The sequence below is a fragment of the Pocillopora verrucosa genome, chromosome 1 (genome assembly GCF_036669915.1).
Source record: "Pocillopora verrucosa isolate sample1 chromosome 1, ASM3666991v2, whole genome shotgun sequence".
Taxonomy (NCBI): domain Eukaryota; kingdom Metazoa; phylum Cnidaria; class Anthozoa; order Scleractinia; family Pocilloporidae; genus Pocillopora; species Pocillopora verrucosa.
In genome coordinates, this window is record NC_089312.1 from 19847305 (window position 1) to 19875147 (window position 27843).

General features: G+C 36.9%; 2 protein-coding genes across 2 annotated transcripts; both read right to left on the bottom strand.

Annotated features, from left to right (window-relative positions):
- Window positions 1-115: 115 nt before the first annotated feature.
- On the bottom strand, window positions 116-27776 carry LOC131788713 (DENN domain-containing protein 5B). Its single transcript, XM_066163990.1, is given in 37 exon segments — window positions 116-1257; window positions 1554-1582; window positions 1892-2028; window positions 2582-2648; window positions 3562-3621; window positions 3749-3831; window positions 4532-4606; window positions 13135-13232; window positions 13327-13385; window positions 13717-13724; window positions 14122-14173; window positions 14607-14728; window positions 14731-14754; window positions 15147-15176; window positions 15179-15202; window positions 15205-15266; window positions 15406-15475; window positions 15596-15666; window positions 16221-16237; window positions 16239-16307; window positions 16309-16352; window positions 16560-16600; window positions 16602-16640; window positions 16642-16664; window positions 17429-17556; window positions 17559-17580; window positions 18443-18454; window positions 18457-18544; window positions 19141-19208; window positions 20119-20200; window positions 20532-20598; window positions 21021-21101; window positions 21682-22729; window positions 22894-23081; window positions 23654-24353; window positions 25141-25250; window positions 27630-27776. Coding segments are annotated over 37 exon segments (4173 nt in total). The 5' UTR covers window positions 27724-27776; the 3' UTR covers window positions 116-1076.
- Window positions 6989-11327, bottom strand: LOC131788715 (ras-related protein Rap1-like). Its single transcript, XM_059105799.2, has one exon. It carries the CDS (start codon window positions 8317-8319, stop codon window positions 7684-7686), a length of 636 nt encoding a protein of 211 aa, XP_058961782.1. The 5' UTR covers window positions 8320-11327; the 3' UTR covers window positions 6989-7683.
- Window positions 27777-27843: the final 67 nt, after the last annotated feature.

The following is a 27843-nucleotide window of genomic DNA, read 5'->3' on the forward strand; positions in this document are numbered from 1 at the left end:
AACATCTTCTTTCAACCACAGTATTATCAACATAGAATCACAAAATTTACCCCGACCTTTATTTCAATTTCAAAAACATATCAAAATGGAATTGTTTCCAATAAATAATTAATAATAAATTAAACAAAGTTTTATTTCTTATCAGAAAATTACGTAGCTTTGGCAACACCTTAGTAAAATTGCCAAGGAGATTTCATATTCCTTACAGGGGCCTTTCACCCTCTTTGTTACCTAGGTAACCTTTTCCTTGGAAATGAGGTTACAATAGTGTCAGCCTGCGTGAAGGGTTACAGACGGTACGCGCGCGAGAAGTCTTGCTGTAAGTCACGCGCGCGACTTCTTAACCTTAACCTTAAACCTCCCCTAGCACCTGTCTAGGTAATCAGAGGTGTAATTTGCAGTCTAAGATTACTCAAAAATTAAGCTGCTAGTAAATGCGCAGGTCTTCAGAGGAAAAACTACTTTGTTTGACTGAACAAATTGACATTTTTGTTTTACTCTACCAATCAATACAAAATTGTCTGTCACTTAGAAAACCTTCATTAACCATTGTCTTTAAACCTTCGATTAACCTAAAGATCAATAAGTTAATCTATTTACACATGCATTTACATTTATTATAAGTAAAAAAAAAATTATTTTCGCCCAATTTGATTTCGGCATTGATGTTTATCTTACAAAATACGAAAAAATGTTGTGTACAAAAGCAAACCTTTCTCTCCATGAGGCCAATGTTGGTTACTATACAGAAAGTACTTCAATATTGCATGCAAGTCTCCGCTCACCGCGTTCGGTTTGATGGCAAGTTAATCAAGCGCATTTAAATCTTGTGCTTGGATATATTAACAAAGAGAATAGCAGACGAACGAATTTTAAAAGCGCGCATTGGCATTCCGGCCGTTTTCAGATAGCCAGCTGCACACGCTTTGCATTTTAGCGTCACCACACAGACCGACCCGATTAAGAGATTCTGGTCTATACTCCTTCTGCAGCTGGTATTCGAAAGCTCAAAAATGGCTATGAACGATCTAAGTAAGAGATTGCTGTCTAAAAGAAAGTTTCCAATCTTTATTGTGTCAAGAGATTCCTTTCAGAAGCGAGGCTTCCAGTGTGATGTTGAATTCAACTAAAGTCTGAAGTAACTCCACCAAAAACTGCATTAGACCACTGTCTCTGAAGAATGAAGGTGTGTCGTACATGTTGGTTGTTGCAGGACACGTGGATAGCAGCTCGAACCAGTTGTGAAGCAAATGGTCTCTGAGGGAAGGGAAGGACAAAAATGTTAGGAGAGTAACGTAGGACGGGAACTGAAAGGCGCAAAAAAATAAAAATGCTAGTGAAAGATAAAAGAAGCAGTTGCAGCTATTTCCTATCGAAGCTGACTGAAAAACATGCCTTGGTCTTTTGGCTGCGACAAAAAGATTGCAATTTTTTTTACTTAGCAGTTGGCGAAAACTGGCGCTGCCATCTAATTTAATTTGATCACCACAAACTACTAGACAATTAGCTCTTTAAAAAATATATATATATAATCAATGGAAAATGATACTTACCGCGCACCGAGGCACACAAAGGACTGGAACTGCAAGAAAACAAGGAAATGCTTGCACTCTTTTCATATTTCACATTTTTAATTTTCTAGTTCAAATAACACCACTGCTACTTTTAATTTAATGGTTGTTTCATGATATTAGTAATTAATTTGTCGACAAAAATAGCAGACCCCTCTTTCTAAAATGGTTTCTAGAATTGGTGGAAACATTTGGGACAACGTTTGGGATAACTTCTTCATGTGGTGAAAACGCTCATCACATGTAAATTGAATGATGTCAACCTATTAAAGTACGAAAATCAGAATCCAAGGAAGACTGAGCTCTAAAAGTAGACGCACCTTGCCGTCTTTGCCGATGGTGTGTGACGCATTATTTATTCGCGTTATTACGCTACAGTAAGTTCTTCGCGGTCTTTTCATTGGATCGGCTTGATCCGAGTCCTCCTCCGCGGACGAAAGATACTGCTGACCTTTTTCTGTAAACATTAGAGACGGGAAAAAGAAGAAAAACAAACCACAAACTCAGATACCTCAAAGTTTTATTCTGAAACCTATTTTGAAAATTCACAAACATTTTACCACGAAAAAGATTTCGCATTATAGTGTAATCTAAGCTAATGACGTTTGTCTTTGGATATGGCGATTCTAAATGAGATTGATATGCTCGGGCATTCAACTAAGCTCGCGAGTCGGACTCACTTCATTCGACCTTCCTGATCTGTGTAATAAGCCCTTGAGTAAAAGCTACGACGCGATTTCTTAAGGACACGGGTAAAAAGAAGGAAATGCACGAGGAGAATGCGCGTTTTCCTCTCTTAGGCGAGACTTTCACTCTCCAAATGGTTACGCAGGCTCCGAGCCCCGCTGACTGATCGCGTGCGACACACGCCCTCTTCACTCGAGCGCTTTTCATGCCTAAAAATGATGTGGTGCAATGCTACGAGTTTCCAGGTTTTCCGTGCCGTGCGCGTGAACCCTGTCTTCGCTTGTCAATGTGCTGTAACTTTTACATAAGAAAGCAGCACTTACCCAAAATATCCCAGATGAAGAAATTGTTACGGAAAAGTCGGGATGACCTAAAACCACACTGAAATACCTACAGACATAAAAAAATTAAGTCCTTTTCTCAATTCTTCACCATATAAAATTATATTTTCGGAAACTTGCAAAGACAACAAGGGCAACAGCCAAAAAAGAACCCGCGCAGAATTTAACGCTAAATCCGTTTTCCCTTACATAAAGGGTGTATTAGAGGTTCTTGACCGCTGCTTACAACATCAAGGCATACGGACCGTTTTCAAGTCTGACACAACACTTAGGTCTCACTTAATACGACCTAAAGACGTCCTGGAACCAACAAAACAAGACGGTGTCGTTTACAAGATCCAATGTGAATGCGGCAAAGTGTATATCGGTGAAACAGGGAGATCAATGCGAGAAAAGATAAAAAGAAAATGACAGAGACATTGGCTTTGCTCGTACTCAAGACCTCTGCGGTTTCGGAGCACGCTAACGAAACGGGGTATATTCCTATTTGGAGCAAGGTTAAGTTTATTGATCGTGACCCCCACTGGTACACACGTATGGTCAAACAGGCTATCCATATAAGACTTCATCCCGACAACATCAATAGGAATAATGAAATCGAAATTCCCGAAGCTTGGATACCCACGATCAAACAACACAACAGCTGATCAGTGAGGACCTATGAGGGAACATCATCTTGCAACCGGAATAATAGTGAGGATCGAAAAGCACCGATAGCAGCGAACCAATGTGCTACAAATAGCGACACGTAAACAATCGACCTCATCGCCTGATGAACACTAGCAGTATTGCAGTCGAAACGTCGCGATCAACATCAAAAGTGGCTCTATCGTGAGACAAACGAATAAAGTTTATCTCCTATCTTTCATCACGATGAACAATAAACACATATTTTATTACAAAATTATATTGTTATCGACAAGGAGAGTGTCCTATAATGAACAAAAATGCTTGGATTTTACCTGCTCCAATGCTTGACAGAGACCTCCATCACCACATAATAAATAGGTTAGGTTTCCTCTCTGAAACAGAATGATTTACTTGAGGTTAACACAGTTTTACCCGATGAAAGAGCGAAAAAAAGAATCCAGCACCCGAAACTAAAGTTTTAAAAAGGCAAAACGTGAAATAGTGCTACTTGACCGTCACCTCTTTCTCAGGCTTGTAGAAATGTTTCACGATGTTGTTAACGGCATCAGCAACTCGTTCTTGCACTTCCGGGATACGAATCCCTGAAAAAAGGAAAAGAAATGATTTAAAGGTCCAAATAATTGATACCTTCGACCGCTTCCTTAGAATTCAGAATCTAGGGGAGGGAGAAGGTACAACCAGGTACTCCTCAAAACAAGCGAAGTTTCTAAAATTGCACAAGTCAAGCTACATATTTGTATGGATAATAAGAAAGATTTCGATTAAACTATCGGATTCTGGATACTGGATGACAGATATTAGTTCGTGCCAACCTAATGGTATTACTGAGCAAACTGAAGCGTGCAAACATTGAGTGGTGGGTAAGTTTTCATCCATTTAAGATAGATGAACTGTTTACAACAAATTAGGTATGAAAGGTGTTAAAGAATGAGCAAAATCATGTCACGATATTGGTTGCGCATTCACGCGAAAACTGTGCAGGTTGACTATCGGATTCTGGAAACTGGATGACAGATATTAGTTCGTGCCAACCTAATGGTTTTACTGAGCAAACTGTAGCGTGCAAACATTGAGTGGTGGGTAAGTTTTCAAACTTTCTTCAAACTTTGAAAGGCAAACCAACCGCCAGTTTTTTTTTGAGATGCATTATAAAATATCAACGGTCGTAATTGATCGAAGAAAAAAAATGGGTTAAGGCCCTCCGTGGACCAAGGACGTACAAAAAGTTAAGATCGTGGGAAAAAAGGAACTTTGCGATTTGGACAGAACATAGAAACTTACTTTCGCGGTTTTTCCTTGAGAGTACAGGGGATCTTCTCTGTGGAGACAAGCGACAAACTTCTGCCAGGTTTCCATCTGATAATCAAAAAATAAAAAAATTGTGATGGTGAGAAACAATGAGAGTTGTAAGTCCAAAGCAGTATAAACTCTTAACGATCAAATGAGGGCGGGATGAACTCAAAATTACCGCAGAAAGATAAGTTGGACCGAAAAAAAAAAGTCTTCTAATTGAAGCTTAACGTTTGCAGCCCACAGAATCCGGAATTCATCTGTTGGGTAACGTAAAAGACAAACTCTGCAAGGTGCATTATCCTTTGTCAATAAAAGTAACATAAACAAATAAACTGAAACACACCGCCTCTCTTTGCTTTAAAGCACACAAAAAAATCAAACGCCACGCAAGTTTAATTCCCGGAAGTTCCAACTTCTGGCTCTTTTGAGAATTTCAGGGTAAACCTGAAAGTGATGCAATGTAACGAGTGCAAGCTCCAGGTTGCATAAGACAACAGGAAGACTAAGAATTTGGACGCAGACTTATTCGAGACAAAGAGAACAGAAAAGAGAAATCCTTCGGGTTTACCACTGTAATCCAACGTATTACAATTCAAAGAGCATTACAGCAAAGATACAAAAAAATTGCTGTGCTCAATAGAAAAAGAAATTGGTGATATTTTTAGATACTGGTTGTATTTCTCCAAAAATTCCCTTTTGGCCATATTAGATGGGTGTCAGGCGATATGTACTTCCGCACACCTACATTTCCCAAAATAGCACCATTGTTTAGTCAACAATCCAGTTTGCGCCACCTCGTCATTTCTGCTTTTGGAAATTGGTGGTGAAGGGATCAAGCTTTGAGTAAAGACCAGCATTGCTTTGTCTGACGTGGGTCAGACGAGGGGAACGACAAGAAAATCCTGAAGTTGTCATTTGTTTTAATTTCAAATCGTAACTGTCAGAAAGGATTATGCCGCACGAATCCCGTTAAAAAATATATTATTTGTGCCTGAGAGTTCAGAATATACGCCGAATGAAATGCAGTATTTTATCTAGCTATGAAAAAACATAAATCATCAACTTTAAGAATAAAAAACGTAACTTATTTTCTGAGTTCAAGTTTTTTTCAGTTATCACTCTCTCTACCCCAGAAGGGACGAAAAAGAGCACCCTTGCATTTCATTTGATTATAGACTTTTTCCTGGTTTAAATTTAATTGCAGAAGCACTTGCCTCTAAGTACAGTTTTTCTCCAACTACTTTCAGGTGATGCAATATCAAATAATGATATTATTAAGTGATGTGGCACACGCATTACATCATCACATAAATATTTATGGTAAGTGTTGGCTAAATACATCACTTGGCGATTATGTTGATTTGCAAAATAACCTCATTTTTTGACGGTGCATTACTGTGCCAAACCGGAAGTCATAACATTGTAATGTTGACTGAACTAATAAAGGTTTTTTTTTCTTTTTTTTTTTTTAAGGCAGCTTGTCTACTTAAATAATCAGGTACTTGTTTTCAAAAATAACATCACTTCACTCCAAGTGAAAGATTACCGGAGCAATATCGCATCCGTGGATAAGAGGGTCGGCTTGACTCATGTTATTCGAATGTTACAAAACTTTGTTGCATTACTTTATCAAAGTCTAATTGCTCTGTAACGACCAACACGTTTTAAATCAGATTGAGTGTGAGAGAATTCCCCACAACGCTGATCACTGTGTGACAAAAAAGGCATGACCCAGACGAAAATGCGTTACTAGCCTTTTCTGCAATGGCACAACAGACAAGACCAGTCACGCATTCTTTAATCTGTTTAGAAAAATAGAATGATGGTGTAACTGACAATCATCTCTGAAGTTACAAGGAATCCCAGAAAACGTTAAGATTGATGCAAAAGTAGACCGTATAAAGCAGTAGGATTTTTCTCAAAAAGCCACTTTACATCTTTCCGACCTCGCACGATAGCGCAGAGTCTATCATCAAACCTCGCTTTCGGATCAGAGAAGTTTTAATTCACTGCATTGGAATGATTGCTTCGAAATCTTCTCAGATATCACAATCATTCCTAAGCACTTCCTGAAAGAACAGCCCTTTATTCTTCCTAGCCCACACGAAAAAGAAGAATTGATCGAGGGCTATTGCAGATGAATGTTCTTTATCTAGTTAATAAACTGTCAGAGAAAATAGAAATCGAAAGTCCTCCTTTACTCCCAAAAAAAATTTAAAAGTCGCCTGTAACACTTAATAAACCCAGTAATGTAACCTTAAATTTCAAACATTCTTAAGTTAAAACTCGGCTAAAAAAAACAATTCCTGTTTGAACACTTCTACGTTCTGAATGCATGATGCTATGTTAATTCAGATTTGAACCTTGCATGTGAACAGGATTGGAAATAAAAGGGAAAAGTAGTAAGAACGACGAAAACTGCACACTCTCCACAAAATTCGACCTTGAATAATTTATTTTTTTGGTGAGATCTTTATAATTACAATGTTGTATCACTTAAATTAATCTGTACAAGTAATTTTCATTTTTACAGCTATTTACAAGGCATTTAATTGAAGTAACACAGATCCTCTACATGACTAAGTATTTTCAAGGAGTTACATGCTTTAGGAAATCTGTAATGTTCATAACTGCAAATACGCTGACTTGTCAAGTAATATCAGACCATATCACGAGCCATGAATAACTTACTTACTTACTTACTCAGCAGCGCGTGACACCGAAAACTGCCACGTGATAAAATTTTATGACACTATCTTTCTTTATTGGTATAATGTTTTAAGGATGTCGTTTAAAGAATATTTTGTCTTTTTTCCTCATTCTTGATTCATTTCTTCATGTCTATTTACAAATAAGTTCATAGCATTTTAAATAAGTTAAATTCTGAGCACGAGATTCTAAGCAAATTGCGCGCATAACCGTGGAAAGGGCGCACATGACCATGGAAAAGTGGACATTTGCTATGCCCTTAAGGCGTTGCGCAACATTGGAGCAACTCTTTGCAATAATATGTCAAGTTCAACACGAAAATGTCATGTCATGAGCGGAGACGGATATCTAATTTTATGTATTGAGCCTTTAGTCCATATACCAAACCACAAGTTCCTAACTGAAATTCCGTTTCCTCGCATTCAGTCAAATCAGGAAACTACACTTCTCTTCTTCCTTGGTCTCTCGTTCGATATACTTTGACTATTGGCTAGTGCAACTTGCGCCAATAAGGCAGTGAAGACACCGCTAACGTTCACGTTGTACTTAGCCGAAGTTTCCGCCAAAATACAGTTTTTTCCGCGAGTGAGCGTAGACGCGATGGCATGACTCACAAGCCGCTTGTCTGTTCCTGAGGTCAGATCGCACTTGTTACCAACAAACACCATGGGTACATCTTCTGTGCCTTTGGCCTCGTAGATTTCTTGCTGCAGTTTCACTGCCTCGTCAAGTGAAGCAGGATCGACAACTGAATACACAATAATGAACGCTTCTCCGTACTGAAGTGTCAGTCTTTTCATGGCAGGAAATTGATAAGAACCCGCCGTGTCTAGCACTTGCAAAACTGCGCTGACACCTTTTCTCAACTCAATGGGCCTCTCGTACAAATCTTCCACTGTTGGATTGTAGCGATCTGAAAATTCATTCTTGACGAAACGCGTAACAAGCGACGTTTTTCCTACGCCTCCCGCACCGAGGACAACCACGTTGAAAACGTTCCGTGGAAGCGGCAACGTGTCAACCGAATTTTGCCACTTTTCACCTTGCTTCTTGATTTTTGCCTTCATCTTTGTGGGCGTAATTAAACCAAATAAAGAGGCCACGATTGATAAGAACCAAACTCTCTTAGAATTCTCTCTCTTCTGATCACTCTTGTCTTTACTCGGTGATGTCCTTAACTATCTGTGATGAAATTACGCGACCTGTATTTATAGGGTCATCCAGTCTAATCTCCGCCTGTCATCTCTGTATTTTTAGCGTGGGTGAGTAATACGAGGACGGGGAAAAACGCTGAATGGCTTTGAAACGATTTATAACCCCAGAGGGAATTAAAACAGGCCGCAAGGATAACATCGTAATCCGAGACACAAAATAATGAGACTCCAGACGATAGATTTACAAATAAATATAAACTTCCCTGCATAGTTTAAAGCCGATGAGAAGGCATCAAAGTAATGTAGGTGCTATTCACACACCAATAATGCAAAACATATGACCTTATGGCGAAGTAAACGTGCAGGAAAATGAAGTGAAATGAGGTTTTTATTCATTATTTCTAAAACAGCCTCAGACATTTACCTCTCGAAAACCAGGCACTTGGCTAGGCTTTTTTCCGCTTTAATGACGTAAATGTGACGTTCGTTCACTACTTAATCGGGCAAATTTATTCAGAATTTCCACCCTTGTGGCCTATCCGCACAAAACACGACTTCGATGAGAAACATCCATTTAAGACAGACGAACTGTTTACAACAAGATAGGTATGTAAGGTGTTAAAGAATGAGCAAAATCATGTAACGATATTGGTTGCGCATTCACGCGAAAACTGTGCAGGTTGATAAGAAAGTGATGGAGTATAAAGCAATCGGGGTTTTGTTTCTCCGGTTTCAGGAACAAGGGTATCCGTCTTTACTTAGTCTCTTTTTCCGGTAAAATCCCTCTACGCTTAGAGAGACAAAATTTACCGCATTCCATAAGCACGCACCCAACAGCAAGATCAAGCAAGCGCGAGGAAAAAATGAGAACCAATTCTAATCTTAACCAGGTGTTTTCCCTTGAAAGCGATCAACCCTAGATGTAATGGACATTTGAACTTTTCTTAATTTTGAAGGTGAGAACAAGAAATCAGTTCATGAAGAACGAAAAACCAATCAAACAAACAACAAAAAAAAAAAGAAGAGAAAAGAAAAGAAAAGGAAACCAACGATATAACAAGACCAAAAGGGCAAAAGAAAACAAGAATGATTCATGACGAGAAGATTAAGAGGAACTACGAATGGCGAACGTAAAATTTCACGAGGATTTTTTAAAAATGTTTTTTTCATTGTTTTCTTAAATTGTTTTTTTGGGATCAACAAACCGTGACATGAGGGACTTCATTAACTCGCAGCCTACTTCCTTACTCTGCAGCGATAAACTTGTGACTATTTTTCCTCGCATTATTCGTTTGAAGATGAAAAGATATAAATACGATAACCATGTAGGATATCGAGACTCCTCTTAAAAACGTCAGACTAGAAACTACATTTCATTTTTAAAACCCAGATGGCTCAAACACCATACCCTTTCGGGCAAAAGTGACCCACAAGGCTAACTATGATAGCCACCCACTATGAAAACCACTTACCATAAAAAAAAAAAAACCCTACCACAACACTGGCCCATCTTATTTGAGGAATGATGATGTAGACTTGAAAAATGACAATTACTCTTAAACAGTGTCCACAACTATGTTATCACACTCAAAACCTGGAATAAATATTCATAACATATTTGATATGTCCCGCGCAAGTAAACTTGAACTACGTTGAGTTATTCTGGCATTTTGTTGCCAACATCGTTCAGTTTAAAATTTATTGCACAATCTGGTTCTCTTGGTTGTCAAAAGCCAACCACGTAGGATTTCTGAGTCACTGGACAGAAGATCTGAGCCGTTAAAAAGTCGAGTTGCGGGTTCCTGAACTTTTCTCAAATCTAGTTGATTTTCCGACAATTTACACGTTTTACATGGACAAGAAATAGCATCACGTATCACTATTCCTTGCACCCTTATTAGAATTGTTTAAAAAATACCATATTTAGACACCGAATTCAGTAAAAATGATAAAAACGTATAATTACAGATGGCTGGCCGGAAGCTCTAACGAACATGTTCAATGTTAAGATATCGACTGAAAAATTGCGCCACAATGGCGATTTCGTTGACAATTTAGCCGCACTAGTATTTCTTTCATTATCAAGATTGCAACCATGAATAAAACCTTTCATTCGATAATTTGATTACGAGACATTCTATTTTTCGGAAGGAATTGCGAGAAGGAACAGAAGGAGACGCTAATGGTAACCTTTACTGACAGATTTTTTCAAAATCAAGTGCATCAAACTGTTTACGCTGTGTAAAAACAAGGGGTACACCCCTTTTGAGGCATGTAGCACGATAACGTGACCCGAATGCGACGATTACACTCTAGTTAGCGCCACTGGTCAATCACGAAGTGTTTTCCAAGAAATAGGTGTTTGTATTAGTCTATGAACCCACAAGAAATGGTTGGTGATCTCTCTAGTTAAACTCAATTTCAAAATTATTATTGGCAATGAAGTTGTGCCGTAGTGCATTCACTGTTTCGAAAGACTTCAGACATCACTAAACGAGTATTTCAATCGTAAGATCCTCAAGTATCACTGGTTAACTGCTCAAGGTGTTGCCAAAATTTACAGAACTTATAATTCACCTGAACGTCGCGATTGCAATGCGTTTCCTGGTTAACAAATATAAACATTTATGCTACAATTTCTCTTCAATCTGGACATCCTCTTAACGCATCACACCAAAAATACTTTCATATCCTGTAAGTTGTAAAGATAATCAACGATCAGTAAGGAAGTGTTATATCGATGTTTTAACCTGTTTTCTGTCGCATAACGAGAAGGATTTCTTCATTTTATCCATTGCTCTCTGCATATTTTCCTAAATAATCCACTGGGCAAATAACAAATGATCTTCACCCAGTGTTTTTACTCTTATCATTTTCAAGAAAGCGATTCTTACCTTTTGCCAAACTTATCAAGTTAGCACATACTTTGAGGATTAATTTAAGTTACAAAAATTTCAGTTATTGCAGCAGAATTTTCATCGCAGTATAAGTGATTTACCTCAAAGAAAACAATCACCCCAATTGACCTCCAATAGATTATTTTCTTCGACTCAGTAACTAGGCGTTAGGAAATGACATTTTCAACAAGTTTTGAAGATAAAACTCGGTTTCGTTCAGCGAAGAACAACACATTATTGACAAAAGATGGACAAGCTCTGGAATGGAATGAAGCGGAAACGTTCAGCGCATGGTATAGATTACGGTAATTTAACAGATCAGCTACAACAATAATCATATTGGCGCAGATTGGACCCATCCATAAAATCTCATTAAAAAAATGCAAGATAATCGCGCCTGTCTGACCAGTTCTTGTGGTTTATCAAGTACCGCTTGTTTATATCGGCGTATGTAAGATGTTTGGAAAATGTTCATTTTGAGCCCCTCTATTAACAGAGTGTTAGCGGTAACAACAGCACGACAGTCCTAATACGTCAGAGACTGGGTCGAATCGTAGACGAAGGAGATCTCTCAGACTTAGAGCAGTTGCGTAGAAGTTTATGCATGTCGAAAACTCAGCCTAAAACATGGAGTTTCGGTGAGGACATGTCACAATTATCAAATGGAAAAAATAGTTGGTTAGTCACGACATGTATAGAAATAAATTGCGAAACTATCTTGGAATAAGTAAAGGTGTGAAAACAAAGAAAGAATAAACCTAAGTACATGAACAGTTTCACCGGAATGGAGTCTGTCTGAGCGAAAAAACAAAACTGTATTTTGGCGGAAATTTCGGCAAAGTACAACGTGAAGGTTGGCAGTGTCTTTACTGCATTGTTTGCGCAGGTTGTGCTGGCCAATAGTCAAATTGTATCGAACGAAGGACGAAAGAAGAAACGAAGTGAACCTGATTGTGCAATTTCCTGAGTTGACAAAGAAAAGGAAACGATAATTAAATGAAGCACTAGTGGTTTGTTTATGGACCTTTAAGTTGCACAAGTATTAGAGATCCATCTCCGATCATGACATCACAACTTCGCACAGAACCAACATGGTATTGCCATGGGTTGCTAGAAAGTTTCGCAACTTCCTTGTGACACTACAAAAGAACACCCTTCCTCTGATATGCGCGCGATGTGCCCAGAACCTCGTAGTGACAATTTATGCTATTTAACAGAAATTGAAATGACCAGTAAAAGGTTATGAAATTAAAATGAAGAAAAAGAAAAACAAGTTTTAGCGAGTGAAAAAACCCAAGGAATTCATGATTCACGATGACATAGAGCGATGCTAAGAAAACGTGGCAACTTCCGGAGTCATGTGCTACGAAAGGTAGTTAATCATGGCCGTGTTGCAACTCAGAATATCGATAGTCATAATTATTACAAATATTTTTATCACATGATGTATTCGTACTCATGACTTCTAAGTTTTGTAAACCCTTATATGCCGTGTATGTTCTGTGCTTTGTCAATAGGCTATAGATAGAAATTACTGATTACAGTTTCATTTAAAACGATGGGAAACCATAGTAACGAGGTGAAAACTTTGGTATTTCGTTGGTTTCAGTCGAGCCTTATCGGCCAAAACGAAAAGTGTTTCGAAATTATAGGTTTTTGTACCAGGTTGATTAACTTTTGTATGCAATTTCCAGTATGTAAGGGTATAAATAATATGATCATTTAACAACGAGGGCGCTCAGTCCAGCGTCCTTCATGACCTCGGGCCGAATATTTCCCTGTCGGACCCTCCCTTATTATATATTGTACCACAGACCGCAACAAATCTTACCTTCCTCAGTCCCTTTCGTCTTCATAAGCTCTGCAACAAGAAGCCTCTCAGTACTGCCGTCATCCATGTTCTTGGCGAGCCAACGCCCACACGAAAATCTGCGAAGTACGAACTAAGTTACTGTGGAAACATTCAACAAATTTAACACTAGGACAAATACGGATCCTACAATTCAGAGAAAGTCGTGCTTACCTATAAATATGCGAAGTCACTTCATTCTTGACTATGATTTGTTCAATGAACCAGCCTGGCTGTAACCTTGGAACATCAAGGAAAATAAATTAGGATTAGGTCATTCCAAAAAAAATTTATTTTTGGGAACTTAAATACACACGAATAAGAGGTCAACGAAAATAAATGCAGTCATTGCCAACACTGGAAACAGTCTACAAACAACTCACAATGGTTTGGATTTCACATCTAAGCGGCAACAAAGGTTTTTTGAACCAATCACAGAACGTATCCAAGCAAAACAATCTGACAAAAAAATCGCTCTAAAATCTGTTTTCTCCTCATAGCAGCAAAAGAAAGGCAGCAAACATTACGTGGCTACATGGCGTTCCTTTAGCCTGGTCGAAAAACACTCATCCCTCTGACCCTAACCCTTTCACCCCTAAGAGTGACCAGCATCTAATTTCTCCCTGCTATATCTCCCCTGAATCACACATCAAGGTCACTGAGAATAAAGGAAATGATCATTAACTAAGGAAGTTCTTGATTGTTAGACAAATTCTCCTTGTCAGCACCTTAGGAAATGTATGATGAACAGTATGGAGAATATGCATACTGATATTAGGGTGTAAAGGGTGAACCAAACAAGGAATTGGGATGTAGTGAAAATACCTTTATATGGGTGTCGTTGTGTTCACTAAACTGTGGAGTTATTTCTAACTTCTCCAAGCGAGAGGTGGATATAATGCAAGTTGAAATGTTTAGACGTCAGAAGACTTATGATGCATGAGGTGAATACTGTGCCATTTATCTTACCAGTATTATCGTGTCCTATCCTGAGTGTTGTCAACACCCCCAAGTTAGCATGCTGTTGAGAAGAATATTGATAGCTTACTGCAAGATACAAGATCTACACAACATGCCTTTCTTGAACAACGATGGAGATGGCGAGATCAATCTAGTGTTGGGGTAAAAGCGATAAAAATGTAATCGTGTTCATGCGCAAATGTGTTCTGAATGGGAGCGTTTATGTCAAGGGCTCAAACGCCTAAAGGGTCGTGCAAGGCTGTATAACATCAATACAAGCTAATTTTTCGAGCGGTGGTTCAGTTCCAGGATGTAAAAAGCTACAACTACTCTCGTTTTGCTTGTTAAAAGTGAATCAATGTAAATAATTTACTCCCTGGCATAATCCATGCAATTCTCTGTAAGCAAATTCAAACCCTGAGTCGCAATAGCTGTTTTTTCACCTTGTTTAGTTCCGAAATTGACGCAAAGTAACTCGCAAGTGAATTCCTTACCTGAAATCTGAACTCGTTCTCATTCTTGGGTATGTTCATTTACACCTGTTATCTGCAATGCTGCCGGCCAGAGGTCATCCACGACTGCGCTGTTGTGGTGCTACCACCCAGTTGCTTACCATCTTAATCACCACCTTATATGTAATGGCTAAAGAGCAATCATGAAGAAAATCGAACAAAGAGACAAATACACAAATTAAAACAAAACACGTGATTAACCTGTGAGACCTCTGCATTACACTTTCTCGTCCGAGATCCCTGGGAACGTCTAAGGTTGGGATAGAGTTAGGGTTGGCCGTGCGGCCATAGGACAAACCTGAAACAGCCTTTAAATAGGTTCACAGAACTAAAAGTAGCTTAACGTTTATGGATTTTGACCGACAATCTTAGTTAAAGCTCTTAAATACCACTTACATTTTTGTTTGTACTGTACAAGATTTACTATCAGTAAGAGAGTTACTATTCGTGAGATTCTGTTTTTGACAGCAGACGTACAACCTTAGTTTTATTTGGCAGAAGAAAACTGAATGAAATACCAACCTGTATTTTGAAAACCATTTGTAAAACAAAGAAGTCAACAGCAGTGAGAGAAAGAGATGATACAGGAACTGCTCCTTTTCTTCTTCTGTCCGCAAGAAGGCATAATCTTTGTACCTCTCCCTGTTAAAAAGCAAGGATGAGAATAATTAGTGTCAGTATTCACTTTCTTAAAATGCTTTCACTCATGTAAAGAGTCTTAGTTTTTACTTTCGACATTTTCTCAAAAAACACTTAATGATAAGGACATTCACTTTCTTACCTCAGAAGATTTGTATTTGACAGCAGTTGCTTCAAGTGCTTGGAGATAACCTTCTTCTCTAAAAGCAAGTCTTTGAGGTAAAGAATAAAAACAGAAGTATCATAAACATGAAAGGACAGAAAACTTGGTTCTAAATTGCGTGTTTTTGAAGGGAAAGATGAAATGACTGATGCTAACATCCAGGCCATACGTCATGCTCACCTGATCCATGCTCGAGCATGTCCGATGTCAGTTTTGATTTCGGCCATACCCTGCACGTGGCTAGTGGAAACAAAAAATTATCATACATTGTACATACCAAAATATGCAAAGCAAAAAATTGTTCCGAACTTGTCTGACTAAGGGCCGCAAATAACCAAGTACGCCGTAGGGCTGCGGGTAAAAGCTTAGCTATGGCAAAAAAAATAGGAGGACAATGCGCGCTTTTCTTTAGCATTTTTGTGGCAATCTAACAACTTAGTGAAGTGCTGCGTTGAAGGTCAACCAAAACATTCCTGTTTTATCTCTTGCAGTTTCAGACCGCTTGAATAATTGTGGGAAAACATTTGCCATATAAGGATGCTTCCCAAATATTAGAAGCAATTTCTGGCGTAGATCTCTAAGCAAAGTAACACAACGAAACACAACGAGATATCTAAGGAAATTGAACGGATGCTTCTTGTCAAATTTATTCAGCAAAAGATGAAATGATGGTAAGAACGCAATTTACGGCTGGTTATCTGGAGCCCTAAGCAAGTCCGTTGAAATACAGGTATTCATTGTGTACAAGATGCACTCAACAACTCGATAATATCGCTGATGTACAGATAACATACCTCATGTCAGCTAAATCTTGAGCCAAAAGTGGATTGCTGTTCTGACAGCTGAACAGACTGCAGCATTTTTGCGATGTCAGGTGATGTTGCACCTCCTTCTCAACTGACTCTGTTTGTCTGTTTCCTTGTTGGCTAAATAACAAATCAAAAGAGGAATTTTAACCGATTGTAGAAACAATCTGTGATTGGTCTCAAACCTTGCGCCAGCCTCTCCAGGTAAAACTTACACCAATCGTGACTTAGTCATTCGCGTTTTTTCGCATTTCAAGCTGTTTGCTTAAATTTGGTTCATGTTGTTACTACCTACATAAATACAACCTCTTCACACAAGTATCATACCTGCCGAGGGTGAAAGACTATTGGTGTCTTGACTGTCTACTTTCATCTTCTAACTCTTCACATTCAGCTGGAAAGCTAACAGTGTGACCACACAGCTGATTTACCCTAAAATTAAGGAACAACAGAATTTCCTAATATTATCAATGTTGGACCCTCTTTCAAATGGTGGCCAAAATAATGAAAGTTATCATAGATGAAATATTGTACATTGCTACATGAAGATGGTCCATGTGGTTCACACCGAAATTTCAACTCAATGCAACTCTCCTTGTATAGAAATGAAAACCTATAATTGTCCGTAGTATACACCCTCTACCAGGCCCTCTCCTCTTCTCAAAGTCTCCCTTTTCTCTAATAACCTCCATCCTTGGTTTTTAGCTTGGGAACTACAATTGAATCCACACGTTTTTAATAAACTTCCCTCCCCCCTCCCCCCCCCCTCTAATGAACCTTTCTCTCTGATTGATCCAATTCTACTAAGCCCCTGTCTGGAGCCTTGCAAATCAAGAGCTTGTTAGAGAAATAATAGTATTTAGTGGAGTTTAGGATGATTGGAGTAGAGGTAAAACAATAGTTTAATTAAAATAGGTTATAATTACTGAAAACCACTTAGAGTATGTTATTTTCTGGTAGAAAGATCGATGATATTTATGAAGGAAATCCCTGAAGTTTTTTAAATGATATTTACTTTGTATTGTTAACTAAAGCTACCAAGCCCAAATGAATGAGAGAGGGGAGGGGAGGTGGAGTTGAAGCTTTAGACAAGTGGTTCAAAGAGGGGGGTCCCAATAAAGCAATGGGGAGGGAAGAATACAAGTATTTATATTGAATGCAAGCAGTGTAGCTTAAAGGCAATGTCTAGACTGTACCTCTCTGTTTGCAGACCATGGCTCCAACATCCTTTCCACTAGATCACACAAACTGGCTATTAATGTATTCTCTTTCACTCCAGACACATTTGCATCAGAATGTCCAAGATCCACGGCTTCTTGTCCATCTTCTGCACCAAAATTTTTTTTGTCTGTAAATAGTACTAGGCTTTGCAGGTAAGAGGAAACGTTACTTATAATAAGGCGACAAGAGCAACTATCAAGGATTCGTGTTTGCAAAACCTCAAGTGCAGGTGTGAAAGGAGTAACACCCCCAAATCATTCAGTGGACTTTCCAACATGCAATGACTGTATAAAAAAATATTTCTCACAATGATAATATAACTACTGCTACTAATAAAAGTAATAATAGATATCATAATAATAATAATACTATCAATAACCAGTAAGTGTATAGAAAAAATGATGATGATAAGAGATAGTAAAGATCAAAACCATTATTATAATGATAACAAAATAAATTTGTTCATATTCATAAATTATACTTGGTCCCTTCTGATCGTGGATAGCATGTCAGGACTAAAATCTGGAGGTCTTTTTCACGTTATGAGCCTACATTTTGTCAGAAATAAGATGCTTCATAAATAATCAGAACAACCTTGCTTGAAGAATCAGAGAGCATGCAGTTGAAATGATTTGATCCACGTTGGAAGTGACTGTCATCATAAAAACAATTACACTTATTAACTATGTGTCACAAGAATATACACACATAACAACTCCTCTTTTAATAGATACGGGTTGCTCACCAATTAATGGTCCTCAATACACATTTGCAGTGACTGATTACTTTTTTTATTTTTTTTTTTTTTTTTTTTTTTTTTACCACAAAAGTACAGAATTGTATTGTAAATTCTCACTTTTCCCAATCCCCAACTTCATGGCACTGAGGCAAATTGCTCCCAACCAAATTTCCAAAATGGTGAGCGTACAGTTAACATAACAAACGGTAGTAAACTTTTCTTGTTTATGAAATTTAAGGTGAACTTTAACCTTCTGCTTGCACTTTCCTTTAGCAGTTTCTGAATAAAGCCAGTTTGAGTTGACCTCCAAAGCCACTGGTCTCCAAATTGAGTATTTTTAGCTTTAGCCGCGCTGCATATATTTTCTTACAAGAAAAACACACTTTGATTAAAATTTTAAAAAAGTATCCAACCAAAGTTTCTTAAAGGGTATCCAAAAGTAAATTCTCAAGGGCTAACACCAATTATAAAAAAAAGATTAACCGTATTTGATTTAGAATAGAAAATGTACATACAATATTTCAGGAGTTTATAATTATAACAAGCGTCTCTGAATAAAAATGGTTCACCACAACATTAAGCAACAAATGTTTCTCCCCAATATAGAACCATAAAGTAGATAAAGTTTATGGAATATGTTAACACAAAAATCAAAGATTCACCTTTGAGGGATTTAAATATAATATCTTTTCAATTTAACGTCTTTTAAAGTTAGTGGAGTCCTAATTAACGATTTCTATGCATAAAGGAAACACATTACAGATTTTTTAACATCAGATAGAATGTCCAGATTAGATTTATATTGTTATCATTATTCTGCTTCTCACAGCTTAACAATTTTTGTCACCACTTTTATTTGGGAATTCGATGCAAATAAAAAAAAAAAAAAAAGTTGTTTCAAAAAGGAGTGTAAGCTTCAATCATTCATTCAAGCTAAAAAGCACACACAGAAAATGTCTGGTAAGTTAAGATACCTTTATGCTTGTTGCCAGTTTGTCTCTCATCTTCTTTCCATCCTAAAATTACAAATAACTGACTTTGTGATGAAATTCCAGGTGACATGAATCAAGTACATGACTTGTATGTAACTCTATCAAGTGAACACAGTTTTGCTCACACTATATGGTTTAACAGTAACCAAAATGTGCTTTCACTTTAGAAATATTCCTCAGACAAGACATGTATGATTTGGTGAATAACATCCAATATCAGGTCAACATCAATGACCTTGTGACATGATATTGCGCATTCTTATATTGAGTGTCACCACACCTCTTATCAAAACAAGACAGTAATATTATTAGTATTTCTTGTCACGTCATCCATATGAAATAAAATACATTCAAATGCATAATTATAATAATCTAATTTGTAAATGTAGATAACACTAAAAACCAGCTACAGAAACCCTACTTGTGATAAAAAGCACATCAGTTATAAATGTTTATAAATACAGTTCATCCCAGTATTGAACATTGTGTTACTGTGTAGCTTCATTTTTTAAATGTTTAAAATATTTCACCATTTAGTTTGTCACACAACTCATTAAGCATGTCAGGTAACAAACAAGAAAACTGCAGCAGAATAACACTCCACCAAATTTTGCACATTTTTCAGCTGAACCTATGTTTGGGTTTCACTGAAGTCCAAGAAACCAATCAACCAAAATATGTCTTCACGTATCTTTGCTAAATTGAATATAATTACAGATTTTCTTGGAATCATCATTCTCTTAGAAAAAAAACAAACAGTGTAAACTATATACATGTAGCATGATAATGAAAAGCACAAGAAATACGTGCATCTTTGACAGACATGTAGGTTTGTGGTACTTTGCAAATTTCAAACCATAAAATTTGTGTAAGTGATAAAAAACAAAAATAATTGTCCTCTAGAATGTAGTTTTGAAAGACAAATGTGTTATACCTGGGTGGTATTGAGAAAAATGTGTTCAGATTGCTGCTGTTGCCGACTCTTTTTTCTCCATTTCACTTTGGACTGATGACCACTACAAAAAATAAAAGTTTTCACAAAGCACATATAAATAATTATAAACAATTATCATAGTTGTCATTTTCAAAATTACAAAAAAGTGAAAACATAGTAGACAGTATGTGAAGGAGATAATCCATCCAAGAAAATTACAATTTCCTATTGGAAAATCTTCACATTTCACTTAGAGTAAACTCTCTCCATTCCTATTTGCCTTGACTAACTAACTGTACTTACTAATTGTAGACATGTCACAATACATGTAATACTGAACAATACTGTAACCTTTGCAAACTTCTTAACCTTCATGTACTCTAAAAAATAATGGGAAAACTTTTCACATGTACCTCTTGGAGTTGGGCCCATCACATAGAACCTCTGAACTCAAGTTCATGAAGTACCCACTGCTGCTGACTACAAGATGTACACACAAAAAATAAATTAAAAGGTTAATCAAAAAGGACCCAATAATTAATGATGTCACTAAAACATCATATGAAAACAAATGAATGTTCTATCACACATAGTCTGAATGATAAATACTGAATATTAGTATATACAACACAAGTGAATAGTGCTTTTCGCATGTGTTGATTGGCCTGTGTGGAAGTGAATAGCAAGTACTATTCACCTCTGAGTAGCCAATGAGACAAAGTGGCAAGGTAACTATCCATCACTTTTCACCTTCACTTTGACAAAGAATTGTTGATTATTTAAGACTGCATGCCTATTAAGACTGATGTAAAATTCCCAACTTAATTTATTGTCACCAGTAGCCATATTTTTTTCTTTTCCTATAATATAAATTGAATGAATAGGAATTAATAAGATCAGACCTTTCTTTTCTGAAATATTTAGATTATGGGGTTGCGTTGCCATGTGATCTACAGAGTTGGAACGGCGCAAGAGAACTTGAACTAAAACACAAATAAAGAAAATAAAATTATTGCATGAGTAGTTATTAAATGATGAGAGATGCCTTATACTTAAAGTTACAATGTATGCAGCCCTTTGCCTTCGTTCAAGCTAAAAGCTCCTTTGAATACTGAAGGTGTGATATGGCACAAAATACTAATAACAATAATTGCACCTGTGTATGTTTACTTTGGGATAACAAAAATTTCACTTTTAACTTTAGAATAGGAGACTACTAGGAGACTATGTTTAGACATCAGAAAGATCAAAGTTAAATTTCTAGCTCATTTGCAAATCTTTTCTCCAAAATAACAATGCATGAGTTTTGTTACGAAATGTAGTTACAGTCATACAATGTCCAATGACATGAAGGTAAAGATCATGTTCTATGCCTGATAGAGTAGCTGAATACAAGGCACATTGTAAGAGTGCTTTGTTATTCCACAATTCTTTTCTACTGAATAATTGTTTTCGTGTTTCTCTTGATTTCTTTTGTTGTGCAACAATAAGCAACCCCCAAAGGAGAACTTCATGGTGGTGAAAAATGTTACTCTGACTAAGAATTTCATTTTAATCACTCGCCTGCATTTCTAAAGGTCATGCATTTTTCATAAGAAGGTGATCTGGTGATTCCAAGTCTTGTCTTCAAATTCTCCACACGCTGATCAAACACAGCCAATCTAGGGTCTGGATCTTCCCAAGTTCCCATTATTTTCATGTCAATGAAACTTGCAAACATCTGTGTCTCGGTAAATGGTGAAAGAAATGGAAGAAATTGTTGAGGCTGGTCAGAAAGGAAGGAAGCCTTGTCAAAGTTTTGCATTTGTTCCCTATTTGAGGTCCAATCTTCTAAGTCTTGCTTAGGCTGAATAACAAATGACTCATACTCAAGAAGAAGCTGTGTGAATCGATTGGCAAATATCTCCCTAATGGCAGTATTGAATTCATTTTTGTGTTGTTGACTTCTTGAAATTTCTTTTGCCTCTTCTCCTAAAATAAACTCATTTTCTGAGCCAGCAAATTGCTGTAGCTGGGTATCAGAAACAGATTTTTCTAAGTTTGAAGCAACTGTTGAAATCGGTGCTATTATACCAGTCCTCTCAGCAATTGCTGCAATTGCCTGCAATCTGGGATTTTTTGTAATATCCAAACTGGTAGAAGATTTAGACTTGGGTACTTTAGATTCAACTTTTCCACGAGCCTTCATTCTGTGAGACCTCTTTGGCGAGGTCTTATGTTTGATTTTCTTGGCTTCTAGAACAGGCGAACCAGAGCGGGGTGACCCTGAGCGTGGTGACCCTGAGAGTGGTGATCCTGTGAGTGGTGACCCAGAGATAGGTGACTTGGATCGAGGTGATCCTTGTGGAGAGTCACAATTGCTCCCAGTTTCATAGTCAGAACTGCCATTTGCAGTTTGTGTGAAACTATTTTCTGGTGGAATTTCTAATGAGTTTTCCAAACTATTCATTCCACTTCCTGGTTGACTTAGACTTTCCTGGGGTAAACACACATTAAATCGCTTTAAAGTATCTGTCAGCTCTTCAATCAGCTCCTGCTCATCTGGAAACACAGGAAGATCTTCTGGCATTGATACAGTACAGTTGTCTATGTCAACTAAGCAGAGGGAAGCCTGGGAAAAAATAATTAAACACAGAAAGTAAATACATGTACAGTAAATGGTTTGTAGTACTCAAATTCTGCAATGTATTTTGATCAACACAAAACTTCATAAAACATCTCAGTCAAAAGGCGAATTCCACCAGATAAAATAAATAAAAGAAATACAAAATGCACCTCAGATGGAAGACACAGGTTATTTTTATCCTCTTCAGAAGCACAATAAATTCCCATAAGGAAAGGTACTGGTGCATCTAAAAAATGTGACAGAGCCGCTGGTAGAATTGGAACATACACATGTTGCCAAACAAAAGGAAAAAGAATTGCTGTCACACTCTCAGCCACCAACATAAACTTGTGGAAATCTGTTGAACAAATGATAACATTTTTAAGGTCTACATTTATACTAACTGTAAACAGTGCTTCATAGGATGTACAGTACTTTTTAGTCAATATGTTCTCTTAAAACATGGTAAATTATGACATCAAAAACATACAATAAAGGTTATAAATAACTTTATTTTAAATATTGAATAGATCTGCCAACAATCCTGATAAAACTCTAGACCTTATAGATAATAATATTATCCCAATGGCAAAAAAGATAGCTATGGAAAAATTTCTTAACAGTACATAATTATATGATTGTTTAATCATAGCAGAAATAATCATTTCAGAGATTGAAGCTTAGCAATAACCATAAAAAATTTTACCCACATCTTATATTTGTATGCCTTACACATCATCTCACATACATTGTGCTTTTGCAATAGCAATTAGTATCGTCCAATGATATTATTATAATTAATTGAGCCTTGCTTCAAATAATTATGGTTTTACGAAATCAATTCATAACATGAGCTTTCCAATTTAGGTTATCATGAGACAAGCTTAATAGTAACATAATTTCCAAAAACTGTTAGGTCATCTTACTTACCATTTGATAATAACAAAATTTGTTGTTCCAACAGGGTACAAGTAAACAGCTTCACAATGTTCTCAATACCAAGCAAAGTAAAAAGCGCCTTGAATGAATAATCAAACAGAGGGAGCTCATTTACACCTGGTCTTTGACAGGTGATGCTTGAGTCACAGCAATTGAACCTCATTGTTTTTCCAGGAGGTGGAAGAGGCACCTCAAACAGGAGATTATAAATGTATGATTCCAAAGGAAGTTGTAAATTTTCTTCATTCTGCACTGCCCTCAAAATCTGCTCCAGGAAACCCTTTCCAGCAGAGATAAATGGGAATGGCATTATAATAGAGATTGATTTTGAAACTAGAAGAGTATCTTCTCTAACATTAAATGATTTTCTGTTAGAAATATTGAGCATGTCAGAGCTGGTGTTTAAATATTCACTGCGATTATCTGTTTCCAATGATGCAGCACTATTATTTGTGACAAAGACTGGAGATTTTGAACGAGACCGTGATTCTGCAATGGCTAGCTCTGCATCATGCATTGCCTGTAGTGTGTCCATTGCTTTGCAGATCTGAGCATCTTTGACAATTTCATAGAATGTAAGAGCACAGCCATAAACCCTGGAGCCATCTTCACGAGTAATCAGAAAAGAGTGAAAATGTTGTTCATGACATTCAGATTCCTTCTTGAAAGTTAGTCCTTGAGGCAGGCAAAGCTGAAGAAAAAAAAGGAAATAAATGCAGGATGGATTGACACAATGAGAGAAAATCCACAGTATAAGGTCTAGTTTAACCCCCAAGTAAATGGCCTGTTCCAAGGCATTCAGCACAATTATAATAAATAGCGTAATAAATGGCTGTGAATTTATGCAAGTCATATATTTGAACTGCAGATAAAGATGTGAATATGAAAGCGATCTTCACAGTAATGAACACTACTTAGGCAGTAGTTAAAAGAAGGCCTGAAAAAAATTCAGGCTTGTACAGGATTTGAAACCATGACCTCTGCGATACAGGTGCAGTGTTCTGCCAACTGAGCTAACAAGCCAACTGGGAGCTGGCCACTGTGTTGGTTCCAAAATAAACCCGTGAAGTGGTGGAAAAACACCTGTTGTATATATATGCAAGTCACATATTTGAACTGCAGATAAAGACGTGAAAATTCACTACTTTTCACTACTGCTTAAGTAGTGTTCATTACTGCGAAGATCACTTTCATATTCATGTCTTTATCCACAGTTATGACTTTTTATGACTTGCATATATTCACAGTCATTTATTCACCACTTCACAGGTCTATTCTGGAACCAACACAGTGACCAGCTCCCAGTTGGCTTGCTAGCTCAGTTGGTAGAGCACTGCAAATAAATTTCATATTTGAAAAATCTGACATGATGAAGATGGGATACAAGTGTAAAAGTTTTTGTGCATCATCAAAAAACACAGGTGATCAAATATCTTCAAATAAATTATCAGTGAGAGTAATTTTGGGAGGAGGCTTACCATACGAACAGCATCTTCATCAAAAGGATTCCATTCAACATTTGAAGGAAAGTGCATCAAAACCTTGGCTTTGTAAGAGCGCTCCAAAGGAGATATATGCAATGAGTCACCTGCAATGGACAAATCATTATTATTGTCAAAAACAAAACAACGACTTCTTGAAAATTATACAGGCGAATTCAACTCTATAGTCAACCCTCTGCTAACAGACACTCTTGTATGCAGATGGTTCTACTTACAGACACATGGATTTGTTTATTGTTCACGCTTTCTTGTAAGCGGACACCCCATACATAATAATTGACTCTTGGCAATAAACTTTATCTTGAATTTGTCTTGATTTTTGACAGACCAACAGAACAGTGGCAATTGGTTTTATAAAATCTCCATTTGCCCATGGGAAAGTAAGCTGCCCATTTGTTTAACATAAACAAGAGTCTGGCATGACACTCTCCTGTGAGTCAACAGACACTTTTTCCCATTACCATAGGTGTCTGCTTATGAGAGAGTTGACTGTACAAATATAGGGCATGCTACATGTTCAATAAAACCGTATCTTAGAAAACATCCTACACCTATACAACATTTAACTATCTATAGCTGTATATTCTTGGACTCCATTATTGGAAACCTGCTTAGCACTTATCCCTGGTTCACTACAACTAAATTAGACTGTAGGCAACAGTGACATGACATTTGTGTCAGTTGAGGCTAAAAATGTTTTCAGGTTAAATTGAGTTCAGTTATCAAGATAGTTTAATTCAAACAAATCATGGTACATGGCTTTGTTGTTTGGTACCAGTTTGACCTAAAATTTGGTTAAACTACAAAATATAATTTATGGTTTAAATTTCTTCTTTTTTTTTTTGGTCCCAAATTTTTAAAACCAGTTTGATTCTTATTTTCTATTTTCATCGATTTTCATAACCTGAAACTAGGGAAACTAAAAATGCAAATGGTTTGAAAAAATTTGAATCAAGAAATTATCCAAATCACAACATATCATGGTAACAAAACAACTCTGAATTGATTCTTTTTTGGCTCTAAACAATTCAAGCCTAGGTAGTGAGACACTGTAAATCCTTTTTCAGCTAATATGTCTTTTAAGGGTGAAACATTGTGCACTTAAACCAATTGGTTGTCACCAAGAGAAACAAACACAGACTGAAATACCTTCCCTTACAAGTATATAATTACGACCAATTAATGGCAACTCATCACTGAAACGCAAAGGCTGAATGATTTTAGGGTAAAGAAGTTCACAAACTCAAATATTACATTCTCGAAAAGCCATCAAAAATTAAATACAATGCATTTCTACTGGTTTGCAATGTCTTTAATTTACCAGCTTTACTCTGCTAGATTAATACTGCAGATATATAAGGAAACAAAATCAATGTAAATATAGAAAAAATGTAAAATAGAGTATGACTGTGCATATTAGAATCATAAATCAAACCACATATGCTAATTAAGCTTAAATAGTTTTGTTCTAAATTGCAAGCAATATACATATAAGCCTAATGTACAAAAAAAAAAAAAAAAGAAAAAAAGAAAAAAAAAACAAGCAAACAAACCAAAAAATAATAAGATTTTTTTTTGCAGATGAATCAAAATGAATACTTTAGAAATTTCTCCTTTTCAAAGAACATCAAATAAAAAGCCACTGAAGCAATACAAGAACACTCGTAGGAAAGTTGCTGAAGCCAATATATGCACATTATGTTAATGTGACCGGTTTGGAAGAAGTGATATCTCATATGTCTAAGACAAATTCAAGGATTATAAAATGAATTCTAGACATATGATATCTCTGTTTGTCAGCTGCTGAGGAAACCAAGCAGTTCAACTACTATATGCAGCCAAACTAAAGTACAGCTACAGTAAATGGATTCATGAAAAATCTAAACAGATGTAATGAATCCACAAGAACCTACACGGTAGTTGTGTATCATCTGCGATTGTGACAGAAAATTTGTTTTCAAGTGGAAATTATCCATAGGAACTAAAGAACAGCCGTGAACCTAGCCATATCTTATTTCTGTGGTACATAATATAACTTCGAAAATAAATTTACCTAAGTTATTATGAAGTAAATTTTATACACTGTACTTCTCATTTTAAGTATAAATTTAACAGATATAGGCACCTGTGATTTTACTTTTTGACTACCGTCGCTGCTTGACGTTGGGACAAAAATATATTCAAAAATAAATATGAGCTGACATACGAAGATCTAGGATATATAATTATAACATTCTAGAATAAAACTACTACTGCGTATCTCTTAACATTAAAGTTTCTAACCGTGGAGGCGTCATGAACGTTGCCGAATGTTAAATGGTCACTAATCAATAGTACTGGCACAAATCAAACGAAACGACATGTCAAAAAAAACAAATCACATCTGCCTCACGGGTCTGTGACGAATCTTTAGTATGAGCACATCGAGAACAGCGAAGTAAACTGTGTATAAATTTCTCACAAACCTGACAATTGATCAGCTTCTAGTCCAGTTACAAGATCTAATCCGCTGACTACAAAGTAGTCGGCAAATCTTCGGCCACAACCGGAGGAAGACATGTCTTGCACATCAGGAAAAATACCCTCACCTTGGGAAACCAGCCATTTTTTGATGATTACTACCAAAGTGAGTAATCCCCAGATCCCTCTGCGGAAAGGAAGCCTTATTACACGTACACG

What these genes read in the sequence shown, in the direction of transcription:
- LOC131788715 (XM_059105799.2), bottom strand. Translation starts at nt 8,319, where the DNA reads ATGAAGGCAAAAATCAAGAAGCAAGGTGAAAAGTGGCAAAATTCGGTT.